Raw genomic sequence first — 19913 nt, 5'->3', positions numbered from 1 at the left:
AAATCTCTTATTCCCTGCGCAAAATCACCTATAAGAAATTTAATCTAACAAGCAGGTCTGCAGAAGTGAACATTTTTAGACATTCAATAAAATGATAACTTACACGAATTCTTTCCTTTCTGTCATATCTATGTGTGTAATAATACTGTCTGGTCTCAGGTAATATTACACTCGTCTCACCTGAGGCTATATTACATGGCTACCCATGCAATAAGCCAGTGTGTCAACAAAATTATTATTTCCACAGTGAAGTTTTTGAAAAATTCTCAGAAACGAGGCTGATTTTGCTAAAAAAAAGATGCAAACAACGGGATTGCGTTAACAATATCATGATTTTTTTTATAAATGACTTGCAGACAATTTTTTTAACGAACTTATTTCAAAAATAAAGGTAGACTACTCGAGGGTCACAAAATGTAAAGGCCTCGGCAAGACTCTGGTTTTACCACATTCTGTGACTCTCGAGTAGAATATCCCTATCCTTCATATACACATATGAGAAGAGTCTTAGAATATATAATGACCCATCCATCTGATCATTTGCGAAGTAATCGCTGTAGAATCTCAATAAACAAACCTTGACAAAGCAATTGGCCCAATTTCACGAACATTCCTTAGTTGTTTTCCCTTAAATTTTCTAATGATGCCTTTTGGAGAATTTTAAGTTCCTCAAGTTAGTTTATTAACAGAGGCCACGTGTCACAAACATCTTGGTATCACCCTATCAACTAATTTGGACTGATCATCTCCGACAGATTACTAGTGAAACCTTTAAAAACTTGATTTTACTCAAATCCAGCCTTGATTGAAAAGGACTGTGAATGATTTGGGCCCTTTCTAGACCCCAAATCCGTCGATTTTTTTAACTTGATATCCAGAAATAAAACTATTTCAATTGAAATATTTAGCACATCCCTGATTTTATTGTCATAATAGTTTTCCAATTTCACACCCAGGGGGCGTAGGAAGCGGGGGGGCAGGGGGGGCAACTGCCCCCCCCCCCCCCCCCGTTCCCCCCGTTCCCCAGGACGGGGGGGCAAACATGTCTTTTTGCCCCCCATTTTTTCGCCGACTGAAATTTTTCTAAAATTGTTTATTTGAAAGAAAAAGGGGTCCTCCTGCCACATTTTTTCGTACTTCACCCGGACCCCCCAAACACCAAAATCTCGCGCTTTCGGGCGCTCGCAAATTCATCAAAACTCATTTAAGCTATTCTAAATCGTAATATTTTTCCTAGAGGAGGCCCCGGACCCCCAAACACCAAAATCACGCGCTTTCGTTCGCTCGCAAAATCATCAAAATACATCGTAAAACTCATCTCAGCCATTTTAAATTACTATATTTTTTCCGTGGGTCACCCTCAGGACACCTAAAAACACTAAAATCTCGCGCCTTCGGCGCTCACACGCTAATCTGGCCAATATGGCGTATTCGTTAATATCCTTTTATAGCGACCCCACTGTCTATAAATGTGTACAAGGATTAAATTTACTGATATATGAAAAATGTACATAAAACATATATGGTTGGGAGTTGAATTAATCTCCTCCTGTAGGTGCGGCGGCGGGGGGGGGGGGGGGTACAAAATATTGAGGACCTTTGCCCCCCCATTACGTTTCATCTTCCTACGCCACTGACACCTTTACCTTGCAATGGTAACCATCCGAAATATGAATTAGCTGAATCTAAAAAAAAAATTGTCCAAAAATCAATAGAGCGCAATCTTAAACAAACTTACTATTTAATCAGAATATGTATGTACCCCGACACATTTTTAGGAGAAATATAAAATTTGTTCAAGGATGCACTCTATCGTATCTAGATGGGAAAAAATTGCAAAATTCGCCACACTTTCATAATTTATGCATATTTAGGATGGTAACCATAGCAACTACAGCTGCAATGATACATAACTATCATACCTATTCTGTCAAAGATGTGTACTTGGTATGTGATATTCAACAAATTAATCATTAAAGATAACAGGTTTGAAAATGCGATTAATTTGGGGGCCAAAAAGGGCCAAAACCATACAGTCCTTTCTTAAAATTGTATATTGTTCCTGTATTTAATCGTTGCTAGAATATGGATATTCATGTACTGTCTAGAATAACATAAAGGACAAAACAATGTTTTAGGAAATGAGCTTAAAGCAGCTAAAACCATGGCCGCTTGTACAGGTGAGTGTGTTCTACTTGAACAGGTGAGTCTGTCCTACCTGGAATGGCGAGTCATAAATGGACAGCTGAGTGAGTCCTATCTGGACAAGTGAAAACGCACCAGTCATGATCGCTCATATTTAGAACATTGTTTTTGATACACTTTCTAAAGAAGAGGAAAACATAAATTTAATCGAAATTTTTCGTTCGTGGTCCGTACCCATCTTACCTTACTGACATGTTCTGAATTCTAAATCGTAATATCAATTCATGCAACACAAGATGACCAGACGATTTCTGTCAACCGCCATACGTATCTCACTAACCTCGACAAATATTCTTCTCTACCTTCCTCTGTCAATTTAGATCTAGTATGGAACTAGTTTCCAGACCCCTTATACTACAAAGAGCAACCATGAACGGAAATCTAGTACTGAAATTCTAATACTAAGTATATTTCAGAATACTATAGTTGTTGCACATTCAAAGACATAATAAAAACAATTTCGGGAAAGTCTTATTTTACAAAATTATCAATAAAAACATAACCATGGGCTCATAAAGTTTTGTTTTTATTTCTGTGTTAATAAAGATGTTGAATTGAGGTATTTGAATTCACGATTGTAAATGTATCATGCAGCGGATTTTGATAGAACTTTTAAAAACAAAATAAATCTAGCGAGTAACTTAGATTAATGAAACACGACATCAATATGGCACATCGCCATACAATACTGTTAAGAGCCTACACAAGTTGCCAGTCTCGATACTCCAGGGGTTACTATAACTGTCGTTATGTCAAATTCTAAAATGACGCCAGCTCAGGTTGAGAAAAAAAACTGACCCAACACAGCAGAGATTTCTCTTGAAGATTACAGAGTGGTGACGCAAGGTTCAATTTTGATACGAAAGCTTCCAGAGGTGAATTTAACGACAGTCATAGTTATCCCTGGAATTTGCATTGAAGAACAAACATCCATGATAAAAGTAGCAATGATTTTATATTGCAATCTTAAACATAACTTTAAACGTATTTATTCATCAGCGACTTGGATAAAGATTATTGTCAATTCATTATTGTCGGATATAAAATTATCAAAACAAAGCGCTGTATTATGGGCAAAGTTAAGTTCACCAATATATAATCGAGCAGTACGTGTGTATCAGCAGTATATATCGATAGGGCAGAAAATCGGGTATGTGATACAGCGTGACCATATATACGCGACGGTATATTCTCAAAAATGTGTGTGCCTTAGCAGGGCCTCCAATAATGACATGAGACCTTGTGGTGGGTCTCACAAAGAGTGTGCACGCGTAATAGTGGTGACATATCATAAGGAGCAACATTGCCCCTAAAGGGTATATTGTATACCACAGCGGGACCTCTTCACTTGGTTTGTGTACCACGGCAGGGCCTCGTCACATTGTTTACAAGAAATATATGTACCACAGCAGGGCCTCCACATAGAGTTTGTGTGTTAGAGTAGGGCTGTTTTCGTTAATTCGGAACAACCGGTTCGACCGTTGGTTAAAGTCATTATATCAAGTATAAATCCTGACGGACCTGTAGTTTTTTATACATGCCTGTGAGGGCTTTGTCAAGGCTCGTCTGAAAATAGTATAAAATCACCAGGTCCGTCTTTAATTAATAAACGAACAACTAGGTCCAACCAGTCAAACCGCATAATCGGGTTTATGTGCTACAGCAGGGCCTCCCCACAGGGTTTATGTGCTACAGCAGGGCCTCCCCAACGGGTTTGTGTACCACAGCAGTGCCACATCACAGGGTTTGTGTACCATAGTAGGGCCTCATCACATGGTTTGTGTACCATAGTAGGGCCTCATCACATGGTTTGTGTACCATAGTAGGGCCTCATCATAGGGAATGTATGCCTCAGCAGGGCCACACGTAAACATTTTGTGCCACATTGAGACCAAGGTTTTCTGACACATAGAACTCAATGATTTGTGTTGCAGTGAGGCCCAATTAAGGAGATTTATCAACTTAAACATCAAGGTAATGTTTTAAAAGTCACTGGTGCTAACAAATTGGCCACACCAAAGTGTATTCTTAACATAAACAAAGCTGGGAAAATAAAAACACCAAAGACAAACTAAATGAAGTGACATGTTCTCCCTCTCTCACCTCCACCCAACTCAACATTTCTTATGACAATTAAGCCACATAAAATTGTCCATGCTAACTAACAAAAACCAACGCAAAAAAAATATAGAAAACTGGACCACGACTTCTAGATCACAAGTTTGCGGCTGACAGTGGGAGAGTTGTTAGGTGACCACAGATCTAGGTTTTTCTCTAGGAACTCCGACTTTCTTAAGTCTTAAATTTCTTGACTTTGAATGGCCAAACCTGTATCCCAGGCTTCATAACAACAAATCCACCCCCTCTTTCCCCCAAAAAAATGATTTAATAGGAAATAAAACATAAAACTCATACAAAAAATTATAATCAATATATTTATGCTTTCATTGCTATTTCAGGAAATAATTTAAATGTAAATTCACGACAAAAGCAAATCAAGCTGTTAAAAGAACGTAGATATGGCTAAAACTGATGTATGGAGAAGAAATTATGCAGTCTTGAAGAGTTTAAATGCCAATAAACCATGGCATCTAAAATTAAATGGCTGAACTACAATTCTGATATTAATTACCAGGTATATGCTACCAAGATACAACCATTAAAAAGTTTTAGAACTTTTCTCGTTTATCAATGAAAATTTAAATAAACCTTTAACAAAAGGAAAACAGATATTTACTAAATAATCAAGCATACTTATTTTGGCATGTAACAAAATTCAAGATAATTTGAATATTGGAGTAGTTTAATGCAATCATGAAAATTTAGCCACTGTTGCACTTTATCCAAGCATTATCTTCAATAACTCTCGTGATTGTGATCAGAGCAACTAATCTTTTAGAAGTCGATGGCATAATTGATTCGAGTGGAAGATGTGTATACAGTGAAACCTGCCTTAGTGACCACCTCTATATAAAGACCACCTGTTTAAGGAGACCACTTTCTTGGGATTCATTAAATGAGCCATTTTAACACAAGTTGACCTGTGTAAAATGGCTATACTGATCGTTTTGTCTTTGTCTCTTAGGTGTTCTTTATAAACAAGATTGATTGTACATGTAAGCAAATCAGCTGAGGTCAAAGTTCACAAGACCGTTAATGTATGTAGCTTTGATCTGCCAAAATTCAATAAAAAAAGGTTTCTTTTTTATCATTTCTTCAGCGAATTACGTATATGATATCACTTCTACAGGTTTAGTTCAGATGTAAGTCCATCGAACCCTGTAGGACTTTGATACTGACAAGTGCCATAAATGTACCACATCAAATGCCCAAATAAGCCAATCATCACATTTTGTCGAGGAAATGTGGCTGTCCATCGTTTTCTCTCCGTCGTGTCAGAATCTCGCATCCTGTGTCTGTGACGAGTAACGTTTGCTCGAACTGGGCAGACCGCTTCCCGTCCTGAGTGACTGCGGTCCAATTATCAGGCCACATTTCATCTCTCCATGTACCTATCGACAGGATTTGCACAATGCTTATTACATTGATCAAATATTAATAATCATATAATTAAACAACATTATTGTATTTTGAATTTATCTTTACTCAACCAGCCAATAAAAAGTCATGTGTATTCAAAATTTAAAATAAAATAACACTAGGAATCTTCAGCTTGATTTGTTTTGTATAAAAAAAATCCTGATAATAAAAACTAACTCTCTAATTAGCTATTTTTTTTCTCATTCTACATTGAACTATGAACTTTTCATTTTTTTCATTTTAGTCATTAATTGTTTCCTGAATGCAATTTATTCTGAAAATAAATGTACACAATGTAGTTTTAATCTGTGAACTTCAACTTTCATAAGTATGAACCAACCTTCGGAGATCATAGGCTCTATTGTAAAAGAATGTCCTGGCTTCATCACACCAATTGCTTTGTTTTCTGAAGAAGAGAAAAAGAAAGACATGCATTTACCGTACAATTTTCTTTAAACGTTGAAAAAAATAAAATGACCAAGATTTGTATCTTCCTAACTTGAAGTAGATGTATTCATTTTAAAAAAATTTGATTTGTAATATTAAACCCCATACAAAACTGTTTAAGTATCATAATGACATGGACAGTTTGACAAATTGATATTTATGTAAAAGGTATTTATACAAAACCAAAACAGTCAAATTTGGATACTTACTGGCGTAATGTGGTACACTAGGGGCTGTGTGGAAAAGTCTGAAAAATGGAGAAAAAATTTTAAATTTAAACTTCACTACCTCAATTTGTTTTAAAAACAGTGATGGACTAATGACATGTTCTTGGTGTATACCTTTAATTAGAACTGTTTGGACCTCTGAATTTGAAGTTAAGTTTATAATTACCAAAATACATAGTAGTACATGACATTTCTGTAGGTGATTCAGTTATGTATTGGGTAATCATATCTTTTTAAAACAATCTGTTTAAATTAGACTTGTAATTCCGCCCATTATAATGCTCTACAATAAACTTCAATACAAGATCTAGATCTTGCAACTCCCTGTTCGGGGTCACCTCAGCATGACCCCTGACATTTTAATAAGTTAACACTTTTATAATTATAATTTTTGTTTTCGAATTCAAAATTGTCCCTTTGATCTTGAACATTACTTTCAATTAAAAGCCCACTAGCTTTCCCAAATATCAAATAAATGTTTATTTAAACAATAAAAACCTATTAATAATGAATTAGATGTACAGTATAACGTCAAACAAATGAAAGTTTCACTGCATAATTTATTTTAACAGTGAAGATTTATTTCATGACGGCAGGAAACATAATACGACCTGTGTTTTGAAAATTGACTTTTTATTCATTTCAATTTAATTGTTCAGAATGATACTGTAGCATTAACGTTAAGCTAATAACATTTGTGACTCAATCTACACAATTTTAACTTGTTTTACATTCTCATTTTAAAAATCAAAAGCCGTTTTGGAAAGACAGAGGCCCTTTAACATCTTGATAAATTATACTGACTGATGAATGCCATGTCCGCAGTAACTCCGCACCACAGAGTAGCCGTGAGCTTGGGCATGTTTCTGGATAATATTGCCCATCTCTCTGTACCGTACACCAGGTTTTACTGGAAAAAATAATGTAAGAAATCAGAGTAAATCTTGTCAAAATGACTATCTCCACCACTTTTATAACATAATTACTGTACATAAAAATACACATATTTTGGGGCAATAAAGCCATGTTGAACAGGTTAAAATGATCTCTTACAATCTCCATCATGGCTCTATATCTGTATAAGGTCTACATCTATGCTACTAATATAATGCTATTTTGATGCAACATATCTGACGTGAAATATGCTAAATTTATATGATTGCTAAATTTCAAATTAAGAAATACATTCAAACTTGTCTATAAAGACTACCTTAAAGTCAAAGAAATAAAGATATTTATGACAAAGTGGTCTTACACAGTCAAATTGCGTTGAATTCTGCTAATTTGGACCTAAAAATGCAGTCTTATTTCACAAGCAGTTGTTGTTTGTTTGTTTTGTTTTACGGCCCATCGACAACTGAAGTGCAGTCTTGTTATACCAAGGTCGTTGTTATACCAAGGTCGTTAATTTACACAGGTTTTATTGAACTTACCTTCATCAATAGCAAACTTTAAACATTCATAGGTCGTCTTCACCAACTTCTTACTTCCTTCATCAACATTGCCAACAAAAAACGTTTCATTCAAATCCCCGTGGAATCCTCGATAGAACGTCGTAATATCAACTGTCAACATAAAAGCATTAAGGGTAATAAATAATATTTGTCAGTTCTTTGGTAATGAAGAGTTGTCTGCCCTTTTTGAATGCTCCATAACTTTTGACAATGGTAGCAGGATGGTAATTTTCTATCTTAATTTAATTTTTCAATTCTTTTTCCAAATACTGACTGTATACTACCAGTAACATCAAGATATTGAACTCTCCTAAACACAGTTGAAATCTGATTTCAGGTTTTGTTCCATGCACGCCTCGCTATCTCCATGTACAAAGTTGTGATACAATATGCTGGAAAATATGGAAACAGAATGTGTTCACTTACTATTTACAATGTCGCCGTCCTCCAGAGGTCGCATATCAGGGATTCCGTGACAAATCACTTCATTTACAGACCTGGATTACAAATTTAATGACCAATAATTTTTACACACCTCTCAATCCAAAATTAAATTTTCTTAAATCATTAGTTGTAAAATTATATATAGAGCATTATACAATGTAAAAATTTACACATTTCAAAGATGATTAAGTTTATGAAAAAAATCATATTACATGCAAAAAACAAATCAATAGAAAATTAAATCTCCATCTATGTATTCAAAGTTAATGCTTTGATTCACATATGTTTATTTCATGAAACATTCAATGTTTTGTTTTAAGGCATTAAAAGCTAATAACATATATATATACCATTATTATAAGAATTCTGTTAACCCAACTTTTAATTTGAATATTAAAGTAGAAACTAACAACCATTTCCAAATACCGTATTCAACTCAATAAGCGCCCATGTCCCTATAAGCTCCCCTCCCCCTTTTGAGGCCTCAACTTCAATTGCTCAGGTATGAATAAAGACAAAAATTGTATAGATTTGCAATAATTTTGTCTTATCAAACGCTTTTTAATTTTTTTTCTATTTTTTAAATGCCCTGGGCGCTTATTGGGTCAAATATGGTACAAACAAATCAAACTGATACTTACGTGCAGCAGGACTTAGGAAATTCATAATAATTTAGTGGAGAGGGATAACATTCGCGATCCACACACGCCTGTTAATGAAGATACATGTATTGGTTTTAATTGGTTTTTAATTGGTTTTTAATTGGTTTAAAGCCCAATTATATATACCTACATGTAAACATTTCGAAAAAACTTGAAATTCCAACCCAACATGGATTAAATTTACAGATGTTGTTCAGATTAACCCAAATCAAGAGATTAAGAATTCTTATGTAGCTGTTTAATTTCCTAGTATGATTTACCTCATGAACAAGTCTGTCAATTTCTTCTGTTGTAACTCCCACATCAATCGCTGCTGCCCCAATGTCTAACACTTCCCTACCAAGCTGAAAGAAATTCAAAATACATTCATAAAAAAGATGTGGGAAGATAGATTTTCAATTTTATGTACATGTGGCAGATAGAAATAATCCTAAATCCTAAAGCATTAACTTTAATTATTGAAATACTGATCATCATGTCAAATGAATAAATCTCTAAACCTACCTTACACGCCACTCTCAAACCCTCTTGCTCCTCGTCGGACAAAACTTTTATGTTGGTTGTCCCCCGCATCTGTCTTTCTGATATTGGTACACCTAACAACATCAAAATATAATGTCATTTACAGGAGTCTGAATAACAGTGCAATCTTAAAAGTGACAATAGAATTTTATGAGTATTTTCAGAGTCATCCATGTTTCGGGCTCCAGTTAAGCTGTAGCATTCTGTCACTCCTATTTTAGAACTTTGTCTAAAAGATACAAAGAATATATATGTAATCAAGTGAATCTATTATCATTTACTATGTTTATCACAAACATGTAAATTCCCAGCCTTTTCAACTAATTGTCTATGATGTCTATATTAATCAAAATATTTCAGTTCTCTATAAGTTTCCAGATTTTCAAAGGAAATACACATATCTTGGTTTGATAAGTTTAATGTCCTATCAGCAGTAAGGATGGTATAAAGATGTAGTGGAAGAAAACCTGAGTACCTGGAAAAAAACAAAGACCAGCAGACAGTACCTGTGACCCAGAGAAAAATACACGTGTTTGGTTTTATCAGTGTAATGTCCTATCAACAGTCAGGGTAATTTAGTAATGGTTAAGATGGTTAAGATGGTGGAGGAAATCCTGATATCCAGAGAAAAACCAACAACCAGCAGACAGTACATGGGAACTGTTCCACATGGGATTCAAACTCATGACCCAGAGGTGGAGGGCTAACATTGGGATATATTTTAACCACCGAGTCATCACGACCAACATATGTAATGGACTTGGATATCATAAAGGTGGATATCACAAGTATGCTTTAGAATTCTTACCTTCTGGATGATCTGCATAGTCTGGCCTTGGTATATGGTCAGGTACAGTCCTTCTTGGTGTCTACAAACCAAAATCAAATAAGGACAATACAGAGATTTAAAGTTATCAATAAAGACACAAAGTAAAAGTTACCACCATTAACAGTGTATTTTAAACAATTTAATTTTCTTCTCCTGCTGCATTTAGTCCTAATGAAAATTGTGAAACACACACAAAAAAGGTGTCTTGCTGTGTATATGCAACGATTTATAAGTGAGAAGGATTCGTGACTGTCTCTTTACATTACTAAACACCACGCGAGACGCCTATGAAGCGGGAATAAAAACCATTTTTCTCAACAAATACTTATCTTATCAAATCAAACGAAACACCAATGTAAAGTTTATTCAATTTCACAACGTTTATCACTTGCTTTAAGAACGGAAGATTTAGAGGGTATGTCTTAAATTTTTGTTAAAAAATTCGACAGCCCGCTTCAGAAAGTAAAACGGTAACCCTCGAACCCGCAAGCTTCATCAAAGGCTGCGCCGGCGGATATCAAAGGAAAATCAGTCGTCGCCCAACGTCACGGTCAGTGCACAAACACAAAAGCACCTGCCTTGGACTTCCCCAAAACCCAGTGTGACTTATCCTTCTCATATACGTCCTTGGTATATGTGAGCCCTCAGGCTTTTTTTTTTTTTTTATTGTGATGGTAAAAAAAAATCAAAAGTGCCTTGCCATACACAAATGTGAAATGATATAATACATAGTTCAAAAGGTTAGAGCACCTGTCTAAAAGTATCAAGTTCCAGTTCCATATTTTGAGCTCCAGTTACTGTATGAATGCTAATAAATAAATATGCTGATTCCACCAAAGTTGCAAAATTTAATACCTCATGAAATTTTTCAAAAGTGATGTATTTGCATAGCACATACTTTCACATAAATGACATTTTTAAATGCTACAAAGATAATTTGTGAAAATAAATACCCTCAAATAGGTTCAAAATAGTAAATCACAGAATTTTAGAACTGCAATATTGAACAACTATACAGTACATGTGTGTAGATTTTTGTATTTTGTCATTTTTATTTTAGTACTCACCACCTTAGCAGCCCTCACTTGTCCTGTGAATTTGAAACCCGGCCATGGATTATATTGGTCTGACGACTGCTTATCAATCCCTTCTGTTGAAACAAATCATTTTCAACTATAATTACAACACTACAAATATGTAGTCATGAGAACAGTTATAACAAAACACACAAAACATCAATAATCATTTTGATTTACAAATGTATTTTGAAAATATTATGCAATCAAAAGAATATAATGTAATTATAGAAAATTGTCAATTAAGTCATAACATTACGTATAAAATTGTCAATTAAGTCGCAACATTATGTGTAAAATTGTCAATTAAGTCGTAACATTACATATAAAATCGTCAATTAAGTAATAATGAGAACGAAACAGAATAATGCATATTATACATTGATTAAGTTGTAAAATTGCGTGTAAATTAGTCATTTAAGTCGTAACATTTTTTTTATCAAATTCTATCAATTTTTAATATTCATCATCAGAGAATATTTGTGTATACTTACTGAATAATTTGTGAATTTTCTTGTGTTCAGACCATGACAATTTGAAGCAGTCCTGGCAAAAGTGAAAAGAACATTGATTAAGTTAATTCATGAATCATCATAGGCTTAAAACCATATATATATATATTTTAAAAGTGTTTTCCACAGTTGTGAGTTTTACATCCCGCAGTCACTGTCAAAAATCAATTCAAAATAACTCGAGATACTCTGGCCCTGAACTAAACTTAGACATTAGTGTCAAGACCAGAATATCTCGGGTTACTTATGTATGTCAACAAATACAAATGTATTTAGATGTAGAACCAAGTTTGGGGGTTTATTTTTTTTTAATTTACAATGTAAAATAAAAGTTACATGATTAAATTTTGAAATCTGAACTGAACAATACTGGCGATAAACATGGAAATGTCTTTAGATTCTTTGCAGATTCCATAAGTTCATAAGCACAAACTACTGTATCCCTCGTGGTTAATCTAAAAATATATCATCGTGTTTTCCAAAGTTATTGCATAACCACTCGGATTCATATAAAATAACAACATAAAGTTTGATAATAAATGTTTGACAACCTGAGAACAAAAGAAAGATCCCGGAATCCCAAGTTTTATACACGTTGGACACTGTAATTTGGCATCTTTACTACAGCCTGGTGTCTCGCACAATCGTGCAACCATGGGCGCCGCCATTTTATCACAGATACCGGAAGTTGTAAAAGTTAGGTGCGTTCGATTCAAAACGATTTGAGTGAGAAAACGCAATTAAAGTACAATTCAACGCTAAGAGTGCACTCATTGAAATTATTATTTTCTAAATCGACATTTTCTCGGTGCATTACCTTAATTTTTTCGCGGTTTTAAAAGGCATTATTTATCAATAATTGGGATAATGTAAGTTAAAGATCTTAGATGAATTGGTCAAAAGGGCCGTTTTCGATTTTACGGTTTGACTGGTTGGGCCAATATGTACATCAACAATGTAGTTGTTCGTTAATTTATATCGTTTTAAGACGAACCATGACAGAGCATTCATGGCCTGTATCAAAAATTGCAGGTGCGTCAGGATTTCTACTTTATTAATTATTTTAACAAAGGAAAGTATATGTAGGAGATATACAGCTGCACCGTGCCACAGAACTAGACAATACAGTATGCCTTCATTTTTTTGCATATAATAGGCCACTTCTAGAGTTTGTCTAATATAATATACACATTAGGCAAACTAAAAGAAACGCCTAATATATATATATATATACATTTGTATGCAGGTTTAGCGGACTGATAAATACGTGTATAGAGGAGTGGCCAAGGAGGTCCGCCTTTCCCCCTTTCTTTCTTGACACTAATCATCAACATAATGTATCAACGAATCCAGAACAACTGCACTCGAGTTGACAAAGTTCTATTTGACGAGGTACAACATAACTACTACTTCTGAACTCAATATTCGACTACGGGCTGTTTTGGACAGGAAAGATGTGCGACGAGTTTTTTGGGGTTTTTTTTTTTTTGGAATGCCATTTTAAGTTGACCGATAGCAAATAATTTTTTGTGTTATATAATAATTGAATACACATAATTATTTTCAGCTGAAACAGTATCCAAAAAAATTTACTTTTAGATTCCAATTTGCATACATCGTTTATAAATATGTACATTTGTATACAGTATATACACTGCCCTCCAAAAGTTCTGTTACATATGCATTTTTATATCAATACAATTAAAAACCAAATAATTTCAATATTCTCTTAGTTATCACGTGAATATTTTATTGTACCAAATACTTTTACAATTTTTCATAATAATGCAATGGCCCCGAGTTCATTTATTGAAATGAAATTGGAATACTTTGTTAAAAATCAAAATATATTGTTATTCTGTTAATATTTGGTATATCCTCCACGTGCTCTAAGTTACTGCCTGTATACGGTCACATACTTCTGATATATCAATGTTCTACATCTTCAAGCAGGTATCTCATCCCATGCTAGCTGCAATGCAGCTTAATTCCAGTTCCCCAAGGTTTCCGCACTTGTGCTTGCGGACTTCCATACCAAGATCTCTCCACAGGTTTTCAATTGAGTTCAGGTCAGGGGATTGTCGGGGCCATTCCAAAGACTGAATATTGTTTTCATCCTACCATTCAGTTACTATACGGGCTCTGTGGCATGGGGCACCATCATCCTGGAAGAAACAGTTACTACCGTAGCCTAGCAGATGTGCTGATGGTATTGCACTGTTCTCTAAAATGTCAATGTACATTATTCCGTTGAAATTTCCTTTCAAAGGAGTAAGATATCCAGTCCCTCGGAAAGACATAGCACCCCAAACCGCCACACCATCCCCACCAAACTTAACTGTAGGCACTACACACTCGTAATGTAATTGTTTATTCACTGTTCTTCTCACGTACGTTCTGCCATCTGTTTGGAAGAGAGTGAATCTTGACTCATCAGTCCATAGAACTGTTGACCAGTCCACCCAGGTCTAATTTGCGTGATTCATTGCAAATGCCAACCTCTTCTGACGATGGGTAACAGTTAAAAGTGTTTTTTGGCAGCAACACAACCCTTCAACCCTGCATTGTGTAATCTTCTCATCACTGTTGTATTTGATGCCACAACACCAGTTTGGATCCATTCGGTTCGAAGTTCAGGAACGGTCTCCTTACGATTTCTTAGGCCCGGACTACAATGTAGCAATCTGTCATCCCGATCCGTAGAAATACGTGGCCGACCAGAGCGTTCCCGATCATCGTAGTTACCCGTATCTTGGAATCTTTTAATAGCCCTGTACACGTACTGTCTGTCACAAAAGAGAAATGGTCAAACTTTAAAACTGCATATCAAATTATGAATTGCAAAATCCTCAAAAGTTTCAAGGAAAACAATGATCACTTACCTGCTAATTCCAAGTATCCTTGGAGTTTGTGCCGCCGGAACACCATTACGATGGTAAAAAAACACACTGAAAACGGTCTTCTCTAGATAATAACTGCATTTTCTTACATTAAGTTTTTTTTATAATTAAATCATACTTTAAGAATAACACAAATGATGACACATGGTGAGCAGTGATTAATTTTTTTCATTTAAATTAAATTTCCATGGAAATACTGTCCATAAGTGAGTTTGCTTTACTATTTTTAGGCATTTGATAGGTCTGTATAAAATATAAAATAATTGAATTATTAATAAAAACACGTTTTAGGACTTAATTAGGACAATTATTTGTGTTAAAATACCAAAGTAGCATTACCCCCCTTTACTTCATTTAAAACAAATGACAAAACTATTCTATCCCCCAATAATTTTGTCAAAAATAATTTTATACAGAATTAAGAGAGTTGTAACAGAACTTTTGGAGGACAGTGTATTATATATGGCATGTTTGTTCACAAAGTTAAGTTCACATAAAAATAATTTTTGTCAGTAAAATTTTCTACTAGGGCAGGTGATATCCCGAATCCCATTATAAAAAGTCATGATATCGATATACAAGGTCCTTCACCTATTTCCAATCTCACCCCCCTAACACTCTACATTGTACAATCTACGTCCAGTCTACCTATATCAGAGGAAACTACATGTTGGTTGTAAAGGTTGTCGGGTAACTTATCTTACAGAAAAAAATTCTACCATAATTACACCCAGAAACTGGGAACATCATTTGTTTCATGTTTATGGGGTTTTTTTATTTCGGCTATCCGATTTCGAGTTTAGTCAATTACAATATTGTGGATCTTTATTTAAAACGAACATTATTGAAAAACAAAAGTAGAATTGGTTGCTTATTGGTATCGACTTAAAAAACAAAAACATTGATCATGTAAACATTTCTAATAACATTGTTTTTGTTTGTTTTGTTTTTTTGGTACAGTGGAAACAAAACGAAGTCCGGAAACTGAAACAAAACGAAGTCCGGAAACTGAAACAAAATGAAATCTGGAAATTAAGTCCATTGCGATATCGCTTTTGATTCATACACACGTCCCTACTCGCAATGACTCCATTCGTCATCGGTTATCCTTCTCTTACTCACTGTCCCAGTTCAATTCTTTTACCCTTCTACTGACACCGCCAGCTACTCATTCTGCATCCTCGATATTTCAGGGGTTACTATCACCGGATATGACGACAGTGAAAGTAACCGTTGGAGTATCGAAGATGTTCATTCTGTAAAACTCCATCGATTATCCTCACAAAAGAACTTTTGACAGAGTGCATGCTATAATAAATTACCTATAAATGTACAGGTAGGAAATTAATATAGTTACAGACACGTCTATACTTAGCAGAAGTAGACAGAGGATCTTGTACAAAAAATAGATGAAAGTGCAGCAAAATCATACTGTTTCAGTCTAAATTTGTATCAGTACACTCAAACGGGGAGGTAATAGCAAGGCCAATCAGGGTTTAGGGGAGCTTTGGTTACACGATGGTACAATTCGCACCTGTGTTTGAACAAACTTTGCCACTGTCTACATTTGTAAAATCTTATGAATATAAAATACATCTAATCGATTTTGACAACAATTTATATTTTTAAAATATTCTTTCTTATCTATACAATCGTCTACTACTTAAACCATTTTAAAGAAATATTTTTGAGTATGTTTTGATCATTTAGATACTTAATTTGGTTTTTTGCTGGAACTTGGAATATTTGTGCTTTATTTTATTGTATTTATTTCAAAGTTATTCATGTCGGGTAACTCTAACTTCATTCTATACAATTATGTATTTAGGCTGGTGTATAAGTACAGTATATGTATCGGGGTAGACAAACTATTTGACAGTTAATTTTTCATTTGTGATCAAACCAACTACCCGTAACAAGTGGAGTCCCACAGGGCAGTGTCCTAGGTCCAGTTCTCTTCCTTATTTTTGTGAACGACATGCCAGATGTAGTAGATTGTGTGGTGAAACTGTTCGCTGATGATACAAAACTGAACTCTTCCATATCAAGTCCTGAGGACCAACAAGCTCTCCAAAACAACATCAATAAAATCACAGCTTGGATTGAACAGTGGCGATGACGCTCATAAATACAAAATGTAAACATATGGAGTTAGGACGTACTACAAGACATTCCTCCTATAGTCTAACACAGTCTGGAACAACGTCAGTAATTGAAAAAATAGATCAGGAAAAAGATTTATGAGTTAATTTTGATGTGAAATTGAACTTTAGTTACCATGTCTGCAGTGTAGTATCAAAAGAAAACAAAATACAGGGTGTCGCAAAAATTATGTTACACTTTCAAAATTCAATATTTTCTTTAATACAGCACATAAAGCACCAGAATTTTATCTCCAAAAATATAAAGCCTGCAATCATACATTTCATATTTTGATTAACAAACAGCTTAACAAACAAATCTAGGTAATATTGGCAACGATTATCACAAAAGACACATTTTTGAAAAATGCGGTAAAAACGACGTCATCCTTGATATTTAAGAACCTCTGAACAGTAGCATTGAAGATTTATTCTGAGAATCTAATTTTATAATGCCTTATTACATGTAATGCATTGGACAATATTTTCTGGTGTTGGTGATTACTTTCTGTACTTCTGCTAATACTCACACAGAAAAGATTTGAGTTGTTAAGAACTGGGGCATAACAAGACCAAAACCACTATTTTACAAAGTAAAAAAAAACATTTCACAGTGCCTGTATAATGTCCTCTTGACGTGCCAATATCCTAAAAGTAATGAAGTCATTACGACGTCGATGGTTTTCAGCAAAATAAAATTATTATTTTATATTATGCACACAATAAAAATTTTAATTGCATTTTTTCATATACCAAAACATCTTTTTGTCGCTCATTTATCTCAAAAGTAATAACATTTTGAAAGTGTAACCTGATTTATGGGGCACCCTGTACTTGGCATAATTTTTCGAACTTTCACATTTATGGACGCGCAAATGTTCCTAACCCTCTACAAGACGTTAGTCCGGTCTCATCTTGAGTACACCTCTACAGTTTGGTCACCGCAGTTTGTCCTTGACAAAGTTGCCAAAGAAAACGTCCAAAAAAGGGCAACCAAACGAGCGAACTCCTTGCAAGACTTGCCGTATTCCGAAATTGCATATTACAGAGTTATCTGCACTTGCGGGTAGGTATTGATTGTGACGTCATGTGTTTGCTAGCGTAACGTCATACGTTTCGGAGAAAACGACGTGAATTGCGCTCACAAAATAATGACGTAACAATCGATACCTACTCGCAAGGGAGCTAACTCGGTTATATGCAAAGGCGGAATAGTGAACGACTAAAATGTTTCGGCCTACCAACTCTTGAGTACAGGAGGATCAGATCAGACATGGTGGAGGTGTTCAAAATCATCAACAAAATAGATATTTTGGACCACCAAAGAATGTTTTCCTTAAGATATGGATCTACCAGAGGTCACTCAAAAAATTATACAGGAGACAAGTTAGACTTAAAGGGCCACTACCTTTCCAGAACGGCATTTAATTTTTAAAATAGGAATGTAAAACGAGATCAATAATTTTGTAGAGTTGCAGAAGTTATTAACTATACGTTTACTAGCACACTTATCATCACCTTCATAACTATTTAATTAGAATAAATAAAATGTTAATTTTCATAACGCGGGTCGTTTTATGTTTCCCGCCGTCGTCCTAATTGCCGCGCGGTAGTTGACTTTCACTGCGTCAGACGGCAAAACAGCGAAATGAATCTCCACTGTTATCGTACATTAGACAGGAAATCATGCATATGTTTGATGTTGTAACCTCATCTTAAGCCATCGATATATATTTTCTTTTGTTATTAATATTTTTAAGAAACCTTTATATTTTGCCCAGGAAAGGTAGTGGGCCTTTAAAGGGCCACTACCTTTCCAGAACGGCTTTTAATTTTTAAAATGGGAATGTAAAACGAGATCGAGAATTTTGTAGAGTCGCAAAAGTTATTAACTTACCGTTAATACTACATGTATCATCACCATCTGAACAATTTGATGAAAATAAATAAAATGTTAATTTTCATAACGCGGGTCGTCTTATGTTTCCCGCCGTCATACTAAATACCGCGCGGTAGTTGACTATCACTGCGCCAGACGGCAAAACAGCGAAATGTCTTTCCACTGTTATCATATATTACGCAGAAAATCGTGCATATATTTGGTGTTGTAACCTCAGCTTAGGCCATCGGTATATATTTTCTGGTGTTATTAATGTTTTTAAGAAACATTTATGGTTTGCTCTGTCTGGAAAGGTAGTGGGCCTTTAACACCAGCAAAAATGTGTTCAGTAACAGCGTCATCACACAATGGAATTCACTACCAGAATCAGTTGTATCGGCGCCAACGACCAATAGTTTGAAAAGCCGCCTAAACAATAATTGGAAAGACCATCCCAATAAATTCATACCATCATTCTATTTTATATGCAGGATCAAATGTGCTAAATATGGACCAAGAGACAATTAACTGTTCAATATCCCCTTATCGAAATTATGTAAATAGTTTTTTATAAGTAATGGAAGGACTAGTTTGAGTAAGTGCATCTAAGTATCAATATATTTTAACTACAAGTGAGGCATAGTGTCTATATATTTTATCCAGTTAAAAAAATGAGAAGAACTATCAACATTATGTTAACTAATACCATATATACGTATATATACGTCACACCGGAAGAAGTATCTATAAGTAGAGAAGTTATCCACTAAGGGACAACCATATCTACTACGAGCCATGCTATTCAAGAGGCATCTACACAAGCCAAGACAGGCTTCCTTTTGATGCAGCTTTCGGCCAATTGTTCAGCCAAATAAGTACTACTACCAGTATATATGTACTAATCTCCGTCGTGCACAGCGAACAGCTACATTTAATCCTTACAGGGGAAGGATGCAAGGAGTCGCTCTGGATTCCCTTTTTTTCTTAACATTATTTAACTCGTGTTAGTTTAAAACTTAAAACAAACAATGGCATTGGGTTTAGCGTTTGATTCTGAAAGGAATTCGACTTTAGG

At 34.9% G+C, this 19913-nt stretch overlaps 1 protein-coding gene across 1 annotated transcript; it reads right to left on the bottom strand.

Moving 5' to 3' along the window:
* Positions 1 to 2715: 2715 nt before the first annotated feature.
* On the bottom strand, positions 2716 to 12618 carry LOC138324067 (methionine aminopeptidase 1-like). Its single transcript, XM_069269079.1, has 13 exons — positions 12470 to 12618; positions 11901 to 11952; positions 11398 to 11480; positions 10310 to 10370; positions 9484 to 9575; positions 9240 to 9323; positions 8959 to 9026; positions 8300 to 8370; positions 7853 to 7984; positions 7224 to 7329; positions 6402 to 6439; positions 6086 to 6151; positions 2716 to 5717 (listed from the first exon to the last, which is right to left on the bottom strand). Exons 1-13 carry the CDS (start codon positions 12584 to 12586, stop codon positions 5551 to 5553), a joined length of 1137 nt encoding a protein of 378 aa, XP_069125180.1. The 5' UTR covers positions 12587 to 12618; the 3' UTR covers positions 2716 to 5550.
* Positions 12619 to 19913: the final 7295 nt, after the last annotated feature.

The sequence above is a fragment of the Argopecten irradians genome, chromosome 5, assembly GCF_041381155.1.
Source record: "Argopecten irradians isolate NY chromosome 5, Ai_NY, whole genome shotgun sequence".
NCBI lineage: Eukaryota > Metazoa > Mollusca > Bivalvia > Pectinida > Pectinidae > Argopecten > Argopecten irradians.
This window is presented reverse-complemented; position numbering and strand designations above follow the sequence as displayed.

What these genes read in the sequence shown, in the direction of transcription:
- LOC138324067 (XM_069269079.1), bottom strand. Translation starts at nt 12,586, where the DNA reads ATGGCGGCGCCCATGGTTGCACGATTGTGCGAGACACCAGGCTGTAGT. An exon ending in AAGTGAGGGCTGCTAAGGTG is followed by an intron (nt 10,371 to 11,397) that starts GTGAGTACTAAA and finishes TTTGGTTTGTAG; the next exon opens with ACACCAAGAAGGACTGTACC. An exon ending in GTTTGAGAGTGGCGTGTAAG is followed by an intron (nt 9,324 to 9,483) that starts GTAGGTTTAGAG and finishes AATTTCTTTCAG; the next exon opens with CTTGGTAGGGAAGTGTTAGA.